The following is a 22,472-nucleotide window of genomic DNA, read 5'->3' on the forward strand; positions in this document are numbered from 1 at the left end:
ATAGGAAGATAAGAATTTTGTCTCGATTTTTGTGCAAAAATAGAAATCCAAAATTACCCTCCTTACTATTTCGAATTGCTTTGGATCACCTTGTGCAGTCAGATTCGGCGAAAACCAAGTTGAAAAGTCAGAAACGATGGGGCTTCTATCTCTTTCTTTATGTCAAATGGAGAAATTGCTAGAGGACACTACCTAACCATTTCAAACTATTTCAAATCTTCTAGTGCAGTCAGAATTGGCAGAAGAAGACCAAAAAGATCAGACCGATAGCATTTCACCTCCATTCGCGTACCCAATGTAACGACCTGCTATTTAAATGGGTTTTTTTTTATACTATAATATTTAAAATGCTCTAATACCATACTGGATTAAACCCATCCATCAACCTAAGCAGCAAGAAGCAGAAATCAAATAAACATAACCATATATAAATTATATACAATACTAGAGTGCTAAATTGTTTCCCAAAATATACATATATAACTGTTCCCCAGAAATATCCTCAACTGGCTGGGGCTATACAATACTCCTAAACAAATACTTACTCTCTATTGATAGGGCAGTACTGAAGCCCCTCTAACCGCGAGCCTGATCTGCTAGCCTACCTGGATCACCTGAAAAATGTTAAAGTAACTGGGATGAATCAACGCTCAGTAAGACGAAATATGCTATTGCTAGTGTGTGACAAATGAGTTACAATACTGTGAGAATCTGTCACTATATAGTCATGTGTCACTGAATCTGTAAAGTACAATACCAGCAATATAAATCTTCATCCTTTACCTGTTGCTTAACATTTCTATACTTTAGGTTTCTACACAAAATACTACTAATATACATATATATATTTTCTGTTTCTATAAAACTGTATAAACATAGTAATAACTGTAAACTTCCCTGTGGATAACTGTGTGTCATGATTTAACCCCTCATGACAAGGTTGTGCAGCCCGTAGGTGGGATTTACCTTGGCTAGCCAACCAGGAATAAATCACTATACTCCATAGTCTGATCAGCCCTCTTCAACCCATATTTGATGGGGAGTCTGTCTACTCGTGGGCTCTATGCGATCGAATTTTATACCACGTATTATCTGAATAGGTGGTTGCACTCTATATACTGTATGTAGCTACGGTATCGTGTTCTGTAAACTGTATGGTCCAACAGGGTCTGATACTATATAATACATCTCTATATATACAACTATCGTTTTTACCATGATTCTGTACTAACTGTATAAATTATGACGCTGTAGAAAATTGTATCTATATCAACTGTGTTTCTGTAATAAACTGTAAAAGTATATATCATGGTACTGTAAACTGTATCTGTATCAGCCGTATAATCATGGTATTTTGTAATTACTATAAAACATAGCCACTGTTTGTACATTCTATAAAACATAACACAGGAAAATACTATAAAACATATTTCTGTACTATATCTATATTCTCAAGCCACACAGTACTTTTAAAACATATTAATCATATTTGATAAACTGTATAAATTTCTGCTGTAAACAATACTCTAGTGGAACATTTATAATTTTATACTGAAAATATACTCAAATAACCTAGTATAGCATATTTCTCTTACTTATTTCCTGCTAAAAATCCCCTACTATTACGGGTCCAACACCACAGGGTTCTCCACTCAAGACTCTAAAAATCACATTTTTCATAACAGAATATCAATATTTCTTGGCCTACATCATTTCCTACAATTTCCAGAAGGCCAAAAATTGAAAAAAAAAAAAACATTTCCCTGGATTTGGGATGAATTCCAACTTCGTTCCACCGACGATCCACTCTAGTGGACTTGCAGAGAACTCCACCAGGAGTGTTGTGGTGGCCTCATATTGTCGATCCGGTGACTGACGGGGCCAAAATCGAAGAGAGAATAGGGAAAGGTCGTAGGAGACAGAGAGAGAGAGAGAGAGAGAGAGAAGAGCGGCATTGAAATTCTATGTAAAATGAGTTTAAGCACTATTTATACTGCGGGATTCATCGACGAGCCACGTCACCTCGTCGACGAGTCCTTCAATAATTTCGTCGACAAACTTCGTCCTTCGTCGACGAATTTCAGTCTGTCCCAAAAACCCCTCTTGGTATCTTCTCGTCGATGAAGAAAAGACCTCGTCAACAAGGTCCTAAAGAACCATTGTCGACGAAACCCCTGTGTTCATCGACGAGACCTGGGGAAATTTCTTGGAAATTTTACCTCCTAAATGCAATGCATTCGTCGACGAAGTCAGTTGCCTCCTTCTGTTACTGATTCCATTTCCCTCTCTCTTTATTATTTAAATACCATTATTTTTGGAGTCATTACACCCAAAGTCTAAATCACTACGAAACCTCTTCTTACTATTTCATATTGCTCCAAATCACTTGGTATAGTCATATTTGACAAAAAGAATCCAGAAAAGCTCGGAATAATAGGGGTTTTTACCTCAATTTGCACGTCTAAAGTCAAAATCACTATCAAACATTTTCTTACCATTTTGGTCTACTCCAAATCACCTGACATAATCAGATTTAATAGAAAGTGAGCAGAATTGCTCAAAGTGGTAGGGTTTTATCTTGGTTTGCATGCACATGGTCAAAATTGATGTTATACCCCACCTTGAAGTTTTGGATTGCCCCAAATCACTTAGGATAGTCAAAAATGGCAAAAACATAGTGAAAAAGGCAAGAAAAATAAAAAGGTAAAAAGAAAGAAAGAAGTAAAAATATTGTCTACCTTCGTTTTGGGCATTCGGTCAAAATGGCCATTGACAACTACCCCTCTTTGGCCGACACCTTTGAAAAAAAAGGGTCAAACAAAGATAGAGATGTCTATTTTGACTAAATTTTAAATGGAGTTTAGGAAAAGGGAAAAAAAAAAAAGAGACAATAGGGGTGATTGAAGTGATTGACCTCGAAAGTTGCTGATCCCAAACAATCAAATCGCTAGAACTTGTTTAGAAGGATATGGTGGAGTGATCGGCCTCAAGAGTTGTTGATCCCGAACTATCTAATTGCTACAACACACACTTAGAGGGATTAAGCAAAGTGATTGACCTCGAGAGTTGTTGATCCTGAACTGTCCAATCACTTGGAATAAAATACTTGACGAGTGGAATTGTAGACCCCTACACTATCAACCCACTTGGAATAAAATACACTTGTTAAGGATAATTGTAGACCCCACGTTGCCAATCCTTTTGGAGTAAAGTCCTCGATAAAGGGTAGTTATAAGATCTTTACACTGTCGATTCTTTCGAAATAACATACTTGACGAGGGAAATTATAGACCTCAACATTGTCAAGCCTTTTGGAAATAAAGAAACGTCCATGGGTACCTAACCATCTTAGATCGGAATCACTTGACAAAAGGGATTGCACAAGCCCTATATTGTCAAGTATTTTGGAAATAAAGAAACGTCCATGGGTACCTACCCATCTCGGACAAGAAAGAGCGCTTGAAAAGTGGGATTGCATGACCTTTACATTGTAAAATCATTCAAGAATAAAGAAACATCCATGAATACCTATTGGACTGGAAAGAGTGCTTGGCAAGGGGGATTACACAACCCCTACATTGTCAAGTCACCTAAGAATAAAGAAACGTCCATGGGTACCTACCTATCTCGGACGAAAAAGAGCATTTGATGAGAGGGATTGTAGGACCCCTACATTGTCAAGTCACTTAAGAATAAAGAAACATCCATAGGTAGTTACACATCTCGGACTAAAAAGGGCAATTGACAAGGGGGATTGCACAATCCCTACATTGTCAAGTAACTTAAGAATAAAGAAACATGTATAAGTACCCACCAATCTTAGACTCGAAAGAGTGATTGATGAGGGGGATTGCACGACTCCTACATTATCAAGTCACTTAAGAATAAAGAAATGTCCATGGGTATCTACCTATCTTGAATTGGAAAAAGCATTTGACGAGGAGGATTACACGACCCATACATAGTCAAGTCACCAAAAAAATAAAGAAACATCCATAGGTACCTACCCATCTTGAATTGGAAAGAGCACTTGACGAGAGGGATTACATTACCCAAACATTGTCAAGTCACTTAAGAATAAAGAAACATCTATGGGCACCTACCTATCTCAAACCGAAAATAGAGTCGATGAGGGTGGATTGCGCAACCTATACGTACATTGTCAAGACACTTAAGAATAAAGAAATGTCCCTGGATACCTACCCATCTCAGATCCAAAAAAGCATTTGACAAGGGGGATTGCATAACCACTACATTGTCAAGTCACTAAAGAATAAAGAAAAGCTCATGGGTACCTACCCATCTTGGATTAGAAAGAACCTTGATGAGGGAGATTACACAACCTCAACATTGTCAAGTCACTTAAAAAAAAATGTTCATGGGCACCTACCCATCTTAGACCATAATAAGCGCTTGACAAGGGGGATTACATGACCCCTACATTGTCAAGGTTCTTAAGAATAAAGAAACATCCATGGTTACCTACCCATCTCAAACCTTCATGGTTGATTACTTGAAAAAAATAAAAATGTTTTGCAAATGAACCAGACTTACATGCATCTTGCACACCCTAGAATAATTGAAAGAGAAGACAGGACTTAGGTGCATTTTGCACAGCTTGGATAATTAAAAGAAGAGACACTACTTAAGTATCTTTCGCACAACCTAGACAATTGAAAGAGAACAGGTCTTAGATGCTTCTTGCATGACCTAGATTGATTGAAAAGAGACAAGGCTTAGGTGCATCTAGCATTACCTAGATAATTGAAAGAGAACAAGACTTAGGTGCTTCTTGCATTGCCAAGATTTGATTAAAAGGAAACAAAACTTAGATGGTTCTTGCACAACCTGGATACTTGAAAAAAAAATAGGACTTAGGTGCTTCTTGCATGACCTAGATAATTGAAAGGAGACAGCAGTTAGGTGCTTATTGCATGTGTTGTATAATTGAAAAAGAATAGGACTTAGGTGCTTCTTGCACGACCTAGATAATTGAAATGAGAACATGACTTAGGTGAATTTTTCCCGACTTGGATAATTGAAAGAGAGCAGGACTTGGTGCTTTTTGCATGACTTGGATTGAGTGAAAGGAGATAGGACTTAGGTGCATCTTGTACGACCTGGATAATTGAAAGAGAATAGGACTTAGGTGCTTCTTGCATGATTTAGATAACTGAAAGGAGACAAGACTTATGTGCATCTTGCATGGGTTGGATAATTGAAAGAAAACAAAGCTTACATGCATTGCATCACCTGCATGATTGAAATAAAACAAGAATTATGTGCATCTTGCGTAGCCTAGAGAGATTGAAAAAAGAACAAGACTTATATGTGTTGCATCACCTGGATAATTGAAAGGAAATAGGACTTATGTGCATTTTACATGACTTGAAATACTTGGGAGGGGACAAGACTTATGTGTGCCTTGCACAACCTAGATTTATTTGCATTGATTGTTTGTGCATTAATCTTATGCGTATTAAATTTAATTATTTTTTAACAACCCAATTCACCCCTCTCTTGAGCTGCCTTTGGGCCTTCATAATGGTGCTCACATGTTGAGCATGCATGGATGAATTGATATTTGAGATGCTCAAGGTTAAGCATAAGTGTTGTCATATGTAGATCGAGCATGGATTCATTGATGGTCATGGATTAGAAATCTCAAATAAATTAAGGTATATGCTTATGGATTAAGTATAGATGGTTGCATGCTCACAAATTAATCATAAAAAGACAAATGGTCATTTAAGCATTGATGGATAGATGTTCTTAATTTGAGCAATAGACTGATGGGTGCCCACAGATTGGGCATAAAAGATAAATGCTCCTAGATTAGTAAAGATTGTTGCATGTTGACAAATTAAGCATGAAGAGACAAATGTTTATATAGAGATGCTCATAGATTGAGCATAGTGGGTTACATGCTCACAAATTGAGCATGGATTGGTGCTTATAAAAAGAAAGATTCTCACAAATTAAACATGATAGATTAATGTTCAAGGATCAATACTTGTTGATCGAGCATGGCAGATGTAACTAAATGCTAATAACTTGAGCATGGACTAACGAGAGGATCAATGGATGCTCATAGATTGAGCATAGCTGGAATGGTGCAAAAATAGTGAGCAAAAATAGATGGATACTCACAAATTAAGCATTTGTGTAAGTGTGCCCCTAAATTGAGGATGATTACGTGCTCACAGCTTGAGCACTAATGGAGGACATCTCTAAATTAAAAATGGATAGAAGGGTGCTCATAGATTGGGTATAGCAATATATAGTAGGAATGATGATATACTCCCAAAAGTTAATCAAAAGTGGATATGTGCTCTAGATTGAGAATGGAGAAATAGACAATTAAAGATCAATCATGGATGATTGGATGCTTATAGGTTAAGTTAGATTTGATGCTCTTAAATTGAGTATGAATGGATAGATGCTCATAGATAGAGCATGGTTGGATAGATTCTTGCATATTTAAATATATTGAGCTTGATTGGATAGATGCTCAACATAGAATTGGGGTTAATAGGGGCAGGATACTATGCTATACCCCAGTGTGAATCTCCTAAACCCTAATTTAACTTAAAACAAATTAAATATGTCGCAATTTACCACTACACAATGCACAGACAAAGAGTTCAGAACACTTACAAGACAAATGATAAAGAACATATTAGTTGATGTCCATATGAAGAAGGAAGAGGTCTTTATCCCTTATTTGGTGGATTTCTAGTTGAAGAATAACTTTTGAGGGTCAAAATGTACTTTACAATAAAAATTTTAATAGACATGACAATTGAAAAAATTATAAAAGTAGTTTGTAAATAGCTTTATTATTATTTTTTCAAATTTATGTATTTTTTTTCTAATTATATTTAAATTCATATAATCATTTAATTTTGATTTTAATTTAAAATGTATAAAATAAATAATTTAATCCAAAAAAACTAATTTTTCGATATTAAAATTTCTAACAAGTTGTCATGACAATTAGAAACCATAAAATTTGATTTTTAGTTTTTTGACAAGCAACTGAAAATCGACAATAGAAACAAAAAACTAATACTTAAAAATAAACAAGTATTTATAATTTATTTTTTCACTCTGAAAAAACAGAAACAAAAAATTAAAAATAGCAACAATACCAAACAGACCCAAAATGAGTCATTACTTTTTACCTTCTTATCATCAATAAACAAGATAATTTCGTACATACCATAATAAGACCGTTTAATGCATCCTAATACAATCCATATATATACCATAGGGACTTTGTTTCACTTGCACAATGTAGTTCACACAAAACGACTATCTCAATTCCCAAGTACCATCATATAGAGCATCTAAATGGTCATGTACGGTTTCTGAATGAATGATACGACAATTCCTCATCGGCAGAACACTGGGGAGTAAAATGGGACGGTCGGGTATTGATGGAACAGCTCAAGAACAACAGGATGCCATCTCCGTCGACCTGTTATTCATCAGAACCATTCCGGATGGGTTCTGCTCTGGCCGAACTCGAGGCAGTCTTTTTGCTGCAGCAAATATGAATGAATAAAACATTATGAAGATGAACAAAAACTAGTAAAGTTTAAACAGAACTGTGGACATGCGCAGATCTTTTAAAGGGGAAAAACCAATATATATTTTGCAGGTGTAGCAGGAATTCCACGACCCTCGCCCTGTTGAATAGCTGAATGGCTGGTGCTTTGAAAGGGTCCTAACTAGCACTTCCTAACCTTGTGTGAACCTTTCAAAGTATATTTATTTACTTATTTCTTATATAAACATATCTTTGGAATAGTTATCTAGCCATTTTTGACATATGAGAGTGGAATTGGATTCGTCATCTGTTTTAGTTCCAAGGGAAAATTAGAACCAGGACTAATTCAGTACCCATTTCCAGAAAAAAAAAAAATTTAAACCTTAGGTCACATAGGGTTTATGGAATACCGTTTCCTAGGAATACGATAGAACATAATGAGAATCTAATGAACTGTAGCGATGTAATAATTTAGAAAAAAGTTACTCCAAGAAAAATTTATACTACTCCACCCAACACAAAATAAGGAAGACTTTCCCATATGAAAATGGGAAATAGTTCATAAAAATGTTTGCACTCTTATTTGCTTTATGGTAATAATACTTATTTGTGTGTGTGTGTGTGTGTGTAAACTATCAAATTCTTCCATTATAACCATTCTATTCTAGGAATAGACATTCAAAGAGACAAATGTAAACTTATTCTTGGGTAAATCAATGCTATACAGATCCATATGTTCCAACTTATTTTCGTGTGAGCATATCCAAGATGCAGCACACGTCTCCTCATACAAGAAGTTCAAATCACCTTGTTTGCAACCAACACATAATTTTTAAGGAAACTTAATCCAAATAATCTTTTAGCTTCAGTTTTCTTCATTCAAATTATCAGAACAGAGATTGAACAGAAACAATTTGGTTTGCACTCATCACAACCAGAACCAAACTGAAGAACCCAGTTCCTGAAACAAAACTGAGTAGTTCAGACCAGTTTGGTTTAAATAATCAGGCTATCCAAACATGAGTTAAACACTAATAGACCGACTAATGATCTGGACTCCAGCAGCAGAATCCACTAAAAAAATTTACCATATTAGACATAGTTGTATTCCCAAAGATGGCCAGCTTCAAAATTACATTGAAATCCAATGTTTCTGAGATGCACACTATCTAAAGAACAGTAAAGGTCAAATAAAATAAAATCAAGGTACACAGACACACAAACTGAATTTTTTTTTTTTTTTTTGGGTACTCCCAAGCACTCTCATCCAACCTCGAGTGCCAAACAAAAAATAAATAGAATAAAATAAAACAACCCAACCCCCCACCCCCTGTGCCCCTAGGAGAGACGTGCAATAAAGACAGGAAACATACCTATTTCATAGAAAATATCATTGACATTTAATGCGGTTTTTGCAGAGGTTTCCATAAAGAAAAGACCATTTTCCTGAGCATACACTTGAGCTTCCTGCAACAAAAGTGGCAATGATATGAGAAACACAAAATTATTGATGTATGAATCTTAAAAACATTTTACCAGGTCTATGCCTTAGATTTAATAGGCATAAATATCATCATTTTTTAAATTAACAAATAATAAACCATCTGAAGAAGACAATTTTCTCACACATGGCACAGAATAAGCCATTAACAAAGTATTGAATAGGTATACTTCATGTAATTATCTGGATATGTAATTCAATGACGTTATGAACTGAACTTATGACATCTTGGAACTTTTGCTGAAAGGTATTAGGTGATATGCTGTGTTAAGATTTGACTAAAATAAACAACCTAACTTGAAGATAGGTCTCTCCCTCTATTTATAATACAAATTAAGTACATTCTAATGACAATAATACCCTTACTAACTCTCACCAATTAACATACTAACACACTTAATAATAATAATACTAAAAGACATAAATAACCTTTAACACTCCCCCTCAAGCTGGAGCATAAATTTCATATGCTCCAAGCTTGTTACAAATGAATTTAACATAAGCACCCCTCAATGCTTTGGTAAACAAATTAGCAAGTTGCATATCCGACTTCACATAAGCGGTAGTAATGAGCTTCTGCACAAGTTTCTCCCGAACAAAGTGGCAATCAACTTCAATGTGCTTCATCCACTCATGAAAGAATGGGCTGGAGGCAATACGAAGAGCAGCTTGATTGTCACACATAAACTTCATAGGCTGAGAATGAGAAATACCCAATTCTTCCAACATGTTCTTCAACCAACCAAATTCACAAGTAGTGTGAAACATAGCTCTATATTCTGATTCAGCACTTGACCTAGCCACCACAGTTTATTTCTTACTCTTCCAAGAAACCAAATTTTTACCAACCAAGACGTGTTACCCAGTTGTCGATCTCCAGTCGGAAGGCAGTCCAGCCCAATTTGCATTTGTATATCCATGGATATAAGCGTGACACTAATCATGAAATAAAATACCTCTCCCAGGTGCACCTTTGAGATATCTCAAGATGTGAATTACTGCATCTCAATGACTTGTCCTTAGAGAATCTAGAAATTGACTCACAACACTTGTTGCAAAAGATATATCCAACCGAGTGACTGTGAGATAATTCAACTTTCCAAAAAGTCTCCGATTTTGTCTAGGATTAGGTAGCAAATCACCCATATCTGGCACTAACTTGCTGTTCGGATCCATGAGTGTATCAACCGGCTTAAATCCCAACAATCCCGTTTCATCCAACAGATCAAGAACATACTTCCTCTGTGACAAAACAGTTCCGATACGAGAACTAGATACTTTAATACTCAAGAAGTATTTCAATGGTCCCAAATCTTTGGTCTAAAACTTGGTCTGTTAAAGAAGTTTGAGACTCTGAATACCTTTATCATCATCACTTGTAATAACAATATCATCCACATAAGCAACAAGAAGGATCCTACCCTATGAAGATAAAATACGGAATGATCCATAACACACCATCGAAGACCAAAATTAAGTACTACAACATTGAAACAACCAAATCATGCTCTGGGAGACTAATTTAAACCATATAGAGCCTTCTCGAGCCAAACACAAAGCCCGACTCCCCTGAGAAACAAACCTAGGTGGTTGCTCCATATAAACCTCCTCCTCAAGTTCACCATGCAAGAAGACATTTTTCACATCTAACTAATGCAGAGGCTAGTTGCAAGTAGTAGCCAAAGAGATGAACAGATGTACTACTGTAAATTAGGCAACTGGAGAATAAGTATTAGAATAATCTAGTCCATACGCCTAAGTGTATCCCTCAGCAACAAGAAGGGCCTTTAGACGAGCTACAAAACCATCAGGGTTGACTTTCACAGTGTAAACCTAGTGACAATCAACCATAGACTTGTTAGGAGGAAAAGGTACCAAGTTCCAAGTACCATTGTCATGTAAAGCTTTCATCTCTTCAACCATAGCATCCCTCCACCCAGAATGGGCTAAGGCTTCCAAAACAAATTTAGGAAGGTTTTTAGATGATAGACCAGTAACAAAACAGTAATAGGAGGGTGATAAGGAGTCATAACAAACATAGTTGAAAAGGAGATGTTGAATACATGTATGTTTACCTTTCCGAACAGCAATACGAGGATCAACATCACAGAAAGTATGATATTGAATGAGGAAACCAAAGGCGTGGTAGTAGAAACTAGAGGGAACTCTCTTCCTTGGAGCCGCCGTCATGAATGCACCTTAAAATTAGGATGATCGAGACGATGAGAAGGGCTCGAACTACATGGAGACTCAGATGGTTGGTTAGGTAAGGACAACAACGTAGAATCTGGAAAATTAGGCAAAGGAAGAGATTCATTGAGCTTAGAAGTGCTCAATTACTAGGTGTAGTAAGGTGTAGACTCAAAGAAGGTAACATCGGGAGAAACAAAAAAGCGATGCAACATGGGACTATAACAATGATATCCCTTTTGAGTATATGAGTAGTCCAGAAAGACATATTTTATAGCACGAAGATCCAACTTGTCCACCCTAGGAGTTAGTTGATGAACAAAAGACACCCAAATGTACGAGGAAAAGAAAATACAGGTGAATTAGGAAAGATGAAATTTTACCACTAAGAACAGAGGATGGCATCTTGTTGATTAGATAACAAACAGTAAGTACAACATCACTCCAAAACACTTTAGGTACATGCATTTGATAAAGTAAGGTGCAAGTGATTTCAAGATGTCTATTTTTCCTCTCTACAACCCCATTTTGTTGAGAAGTATGGCCATAGGATAATTCATGAACAATACTAAACCGAGTCATATTAGTGAATTGTACACTAAAATACTCTTTAACATTATTACTTTGAAGTATTTCAACTGGCAAACCAAATTGAGTATTTATTTCAGAACAAAAGGCACAAAATACATGAAATAACTTAGAATGATCGTTTATTAAAGATAACCAAGTCATTCTTGAATAATCATCCACAAAAGTTACAAAATACCGAAAACCCAATTTGGACACAACCCTTCTAGGACCAAACATCATAATGAACTAATGTAAAAGGGCTTGCAGCCCATTTATTGAATCGGGAAGCAAATGGAACACGATAGTGCTTTCCCAACTGACAAGACTCACAATCGAGACTAGACACAAAACTCAAATTAGGAACAAGACATTTTAACTTTTCCAATAAAGGATGATCAAGGCAACAATGAATTTGGAAAGGTGTGGCAGCAGTAGTGTAGGCGGTAGAAGGAGATAACGGCTTAAAGTGTTAGAGTCCACTAGCTTCACGCCCTCCGCCAATTGTTTTCCTCACCTTCAAATCCTAAATAACCATAGAATCAGGGAATAATGTCACTGAACAATTCATAAATTTAGTAATTTTGCTGACGGACATAAGATTAAAAGGAAATTTGGAAATATATAAAACCTAAGGAAGAGAAATAGAAGAAGTGGGATTTACAGTCCCAATTCCATTGATTGCCATGATGGATCCATTAGCAAGAGTAACATAAGGTAAACTTGCAGGATATTGAAAAGTGGGGAAGAAGCTAGGTATACCTGTGATATGACTAGTGGCAGGACGAGAAAAACTGGATGATAAGCATACTGTGTGATTACCTATTTGGGCAAGAGATGCATTGGGAAAAGTAGTTTTTTGTGACGCTTGATACTGCTGGAACTTGGAATACTCTTCCTTCAACATGCATATAGTACATTGCCCCCCACTCGAACCCAAAGGTAAGGAGTCGGTGGTGGCTGCATTGGCTGCCCCCAAAGGTGTGAAGTCAATGGTGGCTGCATTGGCAACATGTGAAGGTCTGCTGTAAATATCCCCGCAATGCTCAATAGTATGATTACTTCGTCGACAATGAGTGCACTTGCAAGGAGTACCTCTACCTCGTCCGTCTTTACCACTACGACCACTCGAACCACCTCGATACCTTTTGCGATTGTTTGGTAGAGAACTAGAATCACCTTGTGTAGCAAAGGTTGTCCTCTCAGTGCTAAATGCAAGAGCAAGAAAATGTGTGCTATAAGGAAGCACGAAGGACACAAGAACAAACATCGACAAATGATGGCAGCCCAACACTACTAAGTATTTAGGATTGGACTGCCTTAAACTTGAGTCTCAAGGCTGCTAGAACACGAAGAAATGTCATATGCTCCCTCTGCTTCTGCATCTCACGAACGTCAACAGTTATAGGTTGCACGACATTAAGCTCCTCATGAATAGGCTTTATCTCTCCAAAATAATCTGCAATACTCCTATCTCCTTGTTGTAACTGAAAGTACTCCTAGGATAAATCATACATGCGTGTAATGTTACTCGAGTATAAAAGTTTGACATACTCCCAAATCTCCTTGCACATATCTAGATGCATAAGCATCCATGCAATCTGTGGCTCCATCGAATTCCATAAGAGGGAAACAAACAACGCATCTTCTTGAACCAACATTTCTTTTCTCTTCTCATCAGAAGGATTAGATTGGAGCAAGTGGTTGGATTTCCCAAATCATGCTATGTTGTGAAAATTGAATGCACAGCGGAAACAAATGATCATACAACGCAACAATCAATAATGAAATATACAGAACCACAATCATACAGAGTATAATGAAACTAATAAAACAATAAAACGAAGAATTACGGGGTTTGGCAATGCCTACATCCACGGGAGCAACCGGCAATGTAATTTTCACTATCTTGTGTCCAAAGACAATAGGTTACATCATACATGTATATATAAGTTTCCGGGAGGCCTTCCCTCCAAAACCCCACTCGTCCAACATCCCAATTCAAAATTTGAAAACAAACACTGAGTAACCGAGCCAAACCGTCGACAGTTTGCAAACATACCATCAGTGGTTTAATACCGAGAGCAAACAGTCAAAGTTACAGACCCAGAACCATCGACTGTTTCACTGCACTGGACCAAACCATCGACGGTTATAGGGAAACCGTTGATGATTTCCTCTTGCAAGTCAACATTCCTGTTTTCTTCATGTTTTCCCTTTGTACATGCCTTCCACTCAACATATGAGCCACATATTACAACAACCTCCACTTGGGCAAATATACACCCCTTAGGAGAAAATTGAAAAACATAAACTCGTTGCTCCACCTTGGGACTATAGGTTGGGACCACCTCCCATCTAGCAACTGGAGACATTTAGCAAGTCCAAGCAATACTTGAACTTATCCGTGGTAACCGGCTTTGTCAAGATATCTGTTGTGTTCTCAAAATTGTGAACTTTCTCAAGCACAAGTTCACTTGAAGAAACCAACTTCCGGATCCTGTGGAACCTTGCATCTATATATTTGGTTCTTGCATGATACACTTGGTTCTTCACCAAATAGATGACACTTTGACTGTCACAATACAACGGAACTCCACCTTACTATATGTCCAGCTCCTTGACTAAACCAGTAAGCTACAATGCTTCCTTGGCAGCTTCGGCGACTGTCATATACTCTGATTCAGTTGTTGATAATACAACTAGAGATTGTACCATGGACCTCCAAAAAATAGGTCGTCCCACAAGAATGAACACATACCCTATCGTAGACTTCCTGTCATCCAAATTCCCTGCATAATCTGCATCAACATACTCTACAATTGACGGATTACTCTGTTGCTTGTCAAACATGATACCATAGTGAGAAGTACCCCATAAGTATATAAAAATCCTTTTAACGACATTCCAATTTTGTCTACTCAGATTTGAAATAAACTTACTTACCACGCTGACGGCTTGTACCAGGTCCGACCTTGTACATACTATAGCATGCATTAAACACCCCGCTACACTAGCATAGGGGACCTTTGCGATGTCACGGATATCATCATCCGTCCTTGGGCATTGAGCGGCAGACAATTTAAAGTGATTCGTTAACAGTATACTTACCGATTTTACATCAGTCATACTAAACATCTCCAACACCTTCTCCACATAACCACCCTGAAATAACCACAATCTCCTTGCAATTCTGTCCATGCGAATTTTCATCCCAAGAATTTTCTTGGCTGCACCAAGATCTTTCATGTCAAACTCTTTATTCAACAAAGTCTTCAACTGATTTACCTTAGTCATATCTTTGGCGGAAATTAGCATGTCATCAACATAAAGCAGTACAAAAATGAGAAAACCATCATCAAGATTCTTTACATACATGCAGCAATCATACTCACACCTCCTGTAGCCTACCCAAATCATATAGGTGTCAAAACGTTTGTACCATTGCCTCGGAGACTATTTCAGCCTGTAAAGTGACTTCTTCAATTTACAAACCAAATACTCCTATCCGAGTTGACTGAACCCTTCTAGTTGTACCATATAAATCTGCTCCTTCAAATCACCATGGAGAAATGTTGTTTTCACGTCCATTTGCTCCAATTGCATATCATAATGCATCACCAATCTCAACACCACCACCCTAATGGAAGTGTGTCTGAACACAGGGGAGAAGATTTCACTATAATCAACCCCTTTCTTTTGTGAGTATCCCTTTGCTACTAACCGTGCCTTGAACTTCTGTCATTTTTTTTATATCGCTTCCTTCTTCCTACACACCCACTTACAACCTATCGCCCTCTTCCCTTCTGGAAACTCCATCAAATCCCACATCTAACTCTTATGCAATGATTACATTTCCTCCACCATGGCACCCATCCATCTAATTTTTCTCCTGACTGTGTACTGCCTCTTGAAAAGTAGTTGGATCCTTACAAGTGGTAATGAGAACATAAGATATCAGATCATCAAATCCATCTAGGCGGTGGCCTGATAGTGCGTCTGGATCTGTGTATAGTAATACTATCATTCTACTTGTTTCTCGAGCTTGAACTCCCTGCATTCTAAATACTGTCATTATTGCCCTAAGTCTCTAATGTCACCTACACAACATGCTCATCTCTGCTCCAGTTTTCTGGCTTCTGTTTCTCTTCATCTTCTTCCTAAGTACGCTTCACCATGGCTTTCTCATCGAAAACCATGTCTCTACTGATCACCACCTTATTTGTCATTAGATCCCAGAGCTTGAACTCATTCACACCTTTCTAATACCCTAAAAAAATGCAACGTCTAGACTTTGTATCAAGCTTTGATCACTCCTCACTAGAAATGTGCAAATAGACTAAAAAATTGAATACCCTCAAACCGGAGTAGTCTACTACATTACCTGTCCATACCTCCTCTGCAACTTTCCCCTCTAGTGATGCCCTAAGCAATCAGTTAATCGAGAAACATGTCATATTCACTGCCTCGGCCCAAAAGTTCTTTGCTAGCCCTGCATTCAACCTAAGGCACCGAGCCAAAGCTCGGTTCATCCTTTCTGCCACACTATTTAGTTGTGGGGTCCAAAAAACTATGAAATGTCTCCTTTATGCCATGCTACTCACATAACTCCATGAACCTCAAATCAGCGTACTTAGTTCCATTATCTGAGTTGAGACATTTAATTCTCTTCCTGGTCTGGTTTTCAACCTCAGCTTTCGACAATTTAAACTTGGCAAACGTCTCTGACTTGGGCCGCATGAAGTACACGAAGACCTTCCGTGAGTAATCATCAATGAAACTCAAAAAGTACATATGTCCACCCCGTGATGCTACTCTCACCGGCCCTCAAACATCCGAATGAATGTAAACAAGAATGTCTTCTGTCTTGTGAATGACTATTTTGAACAGCACCTAATTCTGTTTTCCAAGAATGCAATACTTGCAGAAATTCAGTCTGCATGTTTTAACACCCTTCAAAAGATTCCTCTAATGAAGTTCCTTCATCCTATGCTCACCCATATGCCCTAACCGCATATGCCACGAAATAATGTCATCTAACTCAAAATCTACGGCTGCAGCTTCACCTACAATTGTAGTGTCTAGTAGTGCACAGATATTTCCTGCTAACTTCTGCCCGTTCATCGCTGTTAGAACGCCTTTACACACCTTCATAACCCCACTTTCAAGACTTGTAACTAAATCTGTTATAATCCAAAGTGCCCAATGAAATCAAATTCTTCAGTACATCTAGTATGTGCCTTACATCAGTACATCACACATTTTAATTATGACATTTCTTATTCCAACTATTTTGCACGAAGCATCATTTCCCATTAGAACAAAACCAGAACTAATTGAACTATAGGTTCTGAACCATTCTTTATTTGGTGTCATGTGATAAGAACATGCCGAATCTAGGATCCAAGAATCCGTAAGGCGATCCGACCCCAATGAAACATAAATCATATCACCATCACTGCTTTTTGAGTTTCCTTCTTTTACTACATTCGCTGATTTTGAAGTACCTTCTTCATTTTCAGCATTCCCCTTCTTCCTTTCCGGACACTCTGGTTTTATGTGCCCCTTTTTTCCACACTTAAAACACTAAATATCCTTCTTCTTCTTGGATTGCGATCGAAACTTTTTACCACTCAATCTGTTCTAGAATTTGCTTCTCCCATGTTCCTGGTTACCCTTTACCATAAGCCCTTCACCATGTGAAATTTCATTGCTAGCCTTCTTTCTTTGATGAAAACCCAGCAGTGTGTTTGTTACCTCTTCTAAATTCAGGATTTCTTTACTTCATGTTATAGTAACCAAATTTTCATACGTGTGAGACGCAGGTAGGGAATTCAATAGCATCAAAGCCTTGTATTCCTCCTCAAACTTCACATCAACCCACATCAAATCACTTACAATTTGATTGAATGCACTGATGTGTTAATTCAAATCCAAACCTTCCGCCATCTTAAGCCAGTACAACTTCTGCTTATGATACAATTTGTTCGTTATAGATTTAGACATATACTGGCTTTCAAGTTTCTTCCAAACATCCGCAGGAGATTCCCCATCCATGACGTGAAATAGCACGTCACCGGCCAAACAAAGTCTGATAGTTGCCACAGCCTTTGCTTGTAATTCATTTCAACTTGTTTCATCCATGCTTTCCGATTGAACACCATATAAAGCCTTCACCATACCTTGCTGCACTAACAGATCCTTAACCCTTTTATGTCATAAACCGAAGTTTCCCGTTCCATCGAACTTAACAACATTGAATTTTGCAGAAGAAGTTCCAGAATTCATTACAACAATGCTCCGATACCAATTTGTTGTGAAAATTGAATGCATAGCAGAAACAAATGATCATACAACGCAGCAATCAATAGTGAAATATACAGAACCACAATCACATAGAGTATACTGAAAGCAATAAAACAACGACAAGAAAAATTACGTGGTTCGGCAATGCCGACACCCACGGAAGCAATTGGCAATGTAATTTTCACTATCTTGTGTCCAAAGACACTGAGTTGCATCATATAACATGTATATATAAGTTTCCCGGAGGCTTTCCCCCCAAAACCCAACCTGTCCAACGTCCCAATTCAAAACTAGAAAACAAACGCTAAGTAACCGAGTCAAATTATCAATGGTTTGCAGACATACCATCGACGATGATTTAATACCGAGAGCAAACAATCGAAGTAATAGACCCAAAACCGTCGATTATTTCACTGTACTGGACCAAACCGTTGATAGTTATAGGGGAATTGTCGACGGTTTCCTCCTGCAAGTCAGCATTACCATTTTCTTCATCTTTTCTCTTTGTACATGCCTTCCATTTAACATATAAGCCACATATTACCACATGCTAAATAAATCCAAACAGCTTTAAACCACAAAATAGAGTTCCTTCCATCTAACTTTTGGGTCGTTATTTGTGGCAGCAATGTAGGAAGCAAATTTTTGGAATTCATAGATTCCATCCTAACACTCCCAAATTATCAACCACACCAAAACAAGAAGAACAATAAAAACTAATCAAGACAATCACAAACTATGTGAATCGCTAACACAACCTTGGACAAGGTGAAGAACTCACCGATGGATATAGCACTGCCACAGCTTCACAACTGAACATTCGAATGCCGTCACGGCTCCAAAAAACTCACAAAGAAGCCTTCACAAACCCTGAACAAAGATTAACGAAATACCCCACATGCATGGTCGAAAAAGGTTGAATTTTTTAGCAAAAAACAGGCCTAAAAGCTTGATAATATAGTCTAGAGAAGGAATCAAAGCATGGCAGAGTAAAAGAAACAAAAAAAAAAAATTGATCAGAACTTCACTCACGCGCCAGCATGTGGGTTCGGCATTGCTGGCATTTGGCCAGCACGTGGGGGCTCCTCCAGCGAAGGGGTTTTGTGGGGTTAGGCTTAGGGTGGTTCTTTTTATGTGTATGGTTGGTTTTGTGAAATAATACAAGATGGACATGGATCTGGGAAGGACAACTGCAGAAATGATGTTTTCTAGCAAGGCAACAACAGTTAAGGAGAATAAGGTTTAGGTTGGATCATGCTATAATGCCATGTTAAGATTTTATTAAAATGAATGACCTAACTTGAAGATAGGTCACTCCTATTACAAATTACATACATTCTAATGACAATAATACCCTTACTAACTCTAACTAATTAACATACTAACACAATAATAATAATATCAATAAACATGAATAACCTCTAACATGCTACTTCTATTGGATTTCTGCAATCTCGATTTTAGGCATCTAAAATGATGTCATATGACACAACTGTACTAATAAACAAAAATGCATTAGTTTTTTTGTAGAAAAATAAATTTCATGAAGAGATAAAATATGCCCAACACGGAGAAAAAGATATCCTTTTAAGGAACAAAATAAAACAAAAAGAGAAGCAAAAGAAACCAAATCCAGACAACTGGTAAAGCCAGAGACAACCCATTAAAGATACAAATATTTCTTTCCGACTCCCCAACAAACAGCAAATACAGCACTCGTCCACAGTCTTCTAGCATCATTCTTGCCAAACCCTCTAAAAGATGCAAGAAACCCTTCAAAGAATCCAAACACGCCTAATTCTGACTAAAAAAACAAAAAACTAAACAATATGTTCCACAAACTCCAAGCTACTTTGAATTGCAGAAGGGAAAAAAATGTGATTTAGTCTCAACACTGTCAAAACTCATAAAACAAACATCTGGGGAAAAAGCCTTAAGGCTGCCTAGCGTCTTCTCTGCAACAGATTGTTGGGTGTCAACTCCATTAAGTACTGCCAACCAAATAAATACCTTAATCATGGAAGGAACCTTAACTCTCCAAATATGAAAAGACTAGAATGAATCAAGCAGTTCAATAAAGATTTAGAGAAAAAAATCCCAAGCCGTCTAGACCCCACACTCTATAATCCCTCCCAAAAGCAGGCTGAAAACCATGTAAGAAATGGAGCAACAAAGGAGGTCAATCGCCTCCCCAATCATCAAGATTTCTACAAAAATTAAAATTCCAAGAAATGGATTCCCCCTTATTGTGAGGTCAAATGAGAGAAAAAGAAGCTTTCCCCACCCAAAGTCCTCCCAAAACTAGATATGAGAGCCATCACCAACTTATATTTAATAAATGGAAAAAAAGAGAATTTTCCAAATGAATTTTTGAGGACACATGAGTAGCTCCAAGCCTCCAATATCAGTACTATCCCAACCATTCTTCTACATGCCAAATCTGCTTTTAATAACCTATCTAGAATTTGGAACATTAGGGGGTACATTTTTACCGATATATCGGCGAAAATGTGTAATAATCCAAAATCCATGAAATATATTAATACAACAAAACCAAGCCTTAAGTCCCACTAGGTGGAGTCGGCTATATGAATTATTTTCCACCAATTTATGCGATCATGGACCATTTCTTTTGACAAATTCAGGGCTATTAAATCCTTACTCACTATCTCCTTCCAAGTTATTTTAGGCTTACCCCTACCCCTTCTACTGCCCCCCCACAGTAACTAACTCACTCTTCAATTGGAATGTTGTCTAGTCCTATTACTATCCCATTTTTCATCTTTTTTAGGGCAAACTTAACTTCATTAACTCCAATTTTGCGAATAAATCTTCTATTTTTAGTCTTTTCCTCATTTGTCAAATCCAAATTTAAGCCTTCTATTTGGTTTTCATTAAACTTACTAGACTAACTTTGCCATTTTCTTTAATGTCTTCCCATGAAATATATTAATAATGAATGGAAATAGAATTATAATGTTATAATTTCCCACTTTAACCAAAAAAAAAATGTTATATGAAAAATATTGAATTAAATCATTGGATTTTTGGATTTAGCATTTAGGAACGAAAATGTACCACATTTCAAAATGCTCAAACCAATACATTGTTTGCAAGGGTGCTTTTGGGTTTCTGGTAACTATGAGCCTTATGCCAAAGGGAATCTACTTCAAAAGGAAACTGCTATAATCAATTTACCCATTGAAGCTAAGTTTTCAGACATCAAGACATGAAGACCAAATCCCCCCTCACTCAGATCTACACACAACTTCCTGCTAATACAATGATCTCTCCTCTTCCCATACCAGAAAAGGACATCCTCAACCTTTTTTCTAACCTGCCTGCCATCCCAAGAAGAATACCAAACAAGAAAAGAATAGAGTTGAAGGAAAAAAAATACCAATGACTCATACTCAATGATCTTCAAACAAGAAACCATCTCGAAAATTCAAAAGAAATATAAGAACATTACCTAAGGACACATCATCAGCTATGGAAAAAAACTGTATAAGCAAATTGAAAATTTGATACAGTAATCGCCTCACTACCCGCTAAATCCCCTGAATAAATCCTCCCCACGGTCCTAAATTTGGTTTCTGCAACCAAGACGAAAGAAAAGAAAAAAAAAACCCATCCTACACACATCCCTTGAAATAAACCAATTTTTGGGTTCCCTAATGATAATAGAAAAACAAGCAGTAGACAAACAACCCCGACCTCCTCCACCGAGACACAAGAACCTCTCCATCCAAAACATTATCTAAAATTTTCCAGCTAGCTCAATCACAAATTTTCTCATAATTCACCTTAAAATCTACCTCTTAACCCTTGTTATTCCCATAGTGCTTTCTCATAATTCACTTGTACTATTTTTCAATTCCAATTATCTGCCCCCAACGAAAGCACTATGGGAATAACAAATAGTAACACTTAAAACTGAACTAAACATACAATCAAGGATCTGACAATAAACTTATACACACTAGTCACCAAGCTAATAGACCTGAAATCCTTTATAGAACAATTCTTAGGCACCAACATGATAACAGTGAAATAACACTACTCTTTCAATAATCCTACCTCTATAAAACTGAAACACCTTAACCAAGTTACTAACCTTCATCAAGTCACAAATAAACACATCCCAACAAACCGGGAAAAAAAAACTATATTAAAACTATCAAAGCCTTTTCCCTATCCTCATCCTCAAAAGATTTGTCCATCCAACTCAGAAAACCACAAAAAAACACCAATCCAATCCCTCAATCTTTGTCCTACACTCAAGCTCCTCCAAGTAAACATTTTTACAAAAACCAACAATTTCCTCAACAATTAAGTTGAGTCCCTAACAATGTC

At 37.2% G+C, this 22,472-nt stretch overlaps 1 protein-coding gene across 1 annotated transcript in view; it reads right to left on the reverse strand.

Annotated features, from left to right (window-relative positions):
* Nucleotides 1-7,157: 7,157 nt before the first annotated feature.
* The window catches only part of LOC131159509 (ras-related protein RABF2a), a 49,347-nt gene continuing 34,032 nt past the window's right edge, over nucleotides 7,158-22,472 (reverse strand). The window contains exons 6-7 of the mRNA XM_058114474.1: nucleotides 8,926-9,019; nucleotides 7,158-7,544 (exon numbers count right to left, since the gene is read on the reverse strand). Of these exons, the coding sequence (XP_057970457.1) occupies nucleotides 7,450-7,544; nucleotides 8,926-9,019 (189 nt within the window). The 3' untranslated portion in view covers nucleotides 7,158-7,449. The remainder of the gene's footprint in view (nucleotides 7,545-8,925; nucleotides 9,020-22,472) is intronic.

The sequence above is a fragment of the Malania oleifera genome, chromosome 7, assembly GCF_029873635.1.
Source record: "Malania oleifera isolate guangnan ecotype guangnan chromosome 7, ASM2987363v1, whole genome shotgun sequence".
NCBI classification, from domain to species: domain Eukaryota; kingdom Viridiplantae; phylum Streptophyta; class Magnoliopsida; order Santalales; family Ximeniaceae; genus Malania; species Malania oleifera.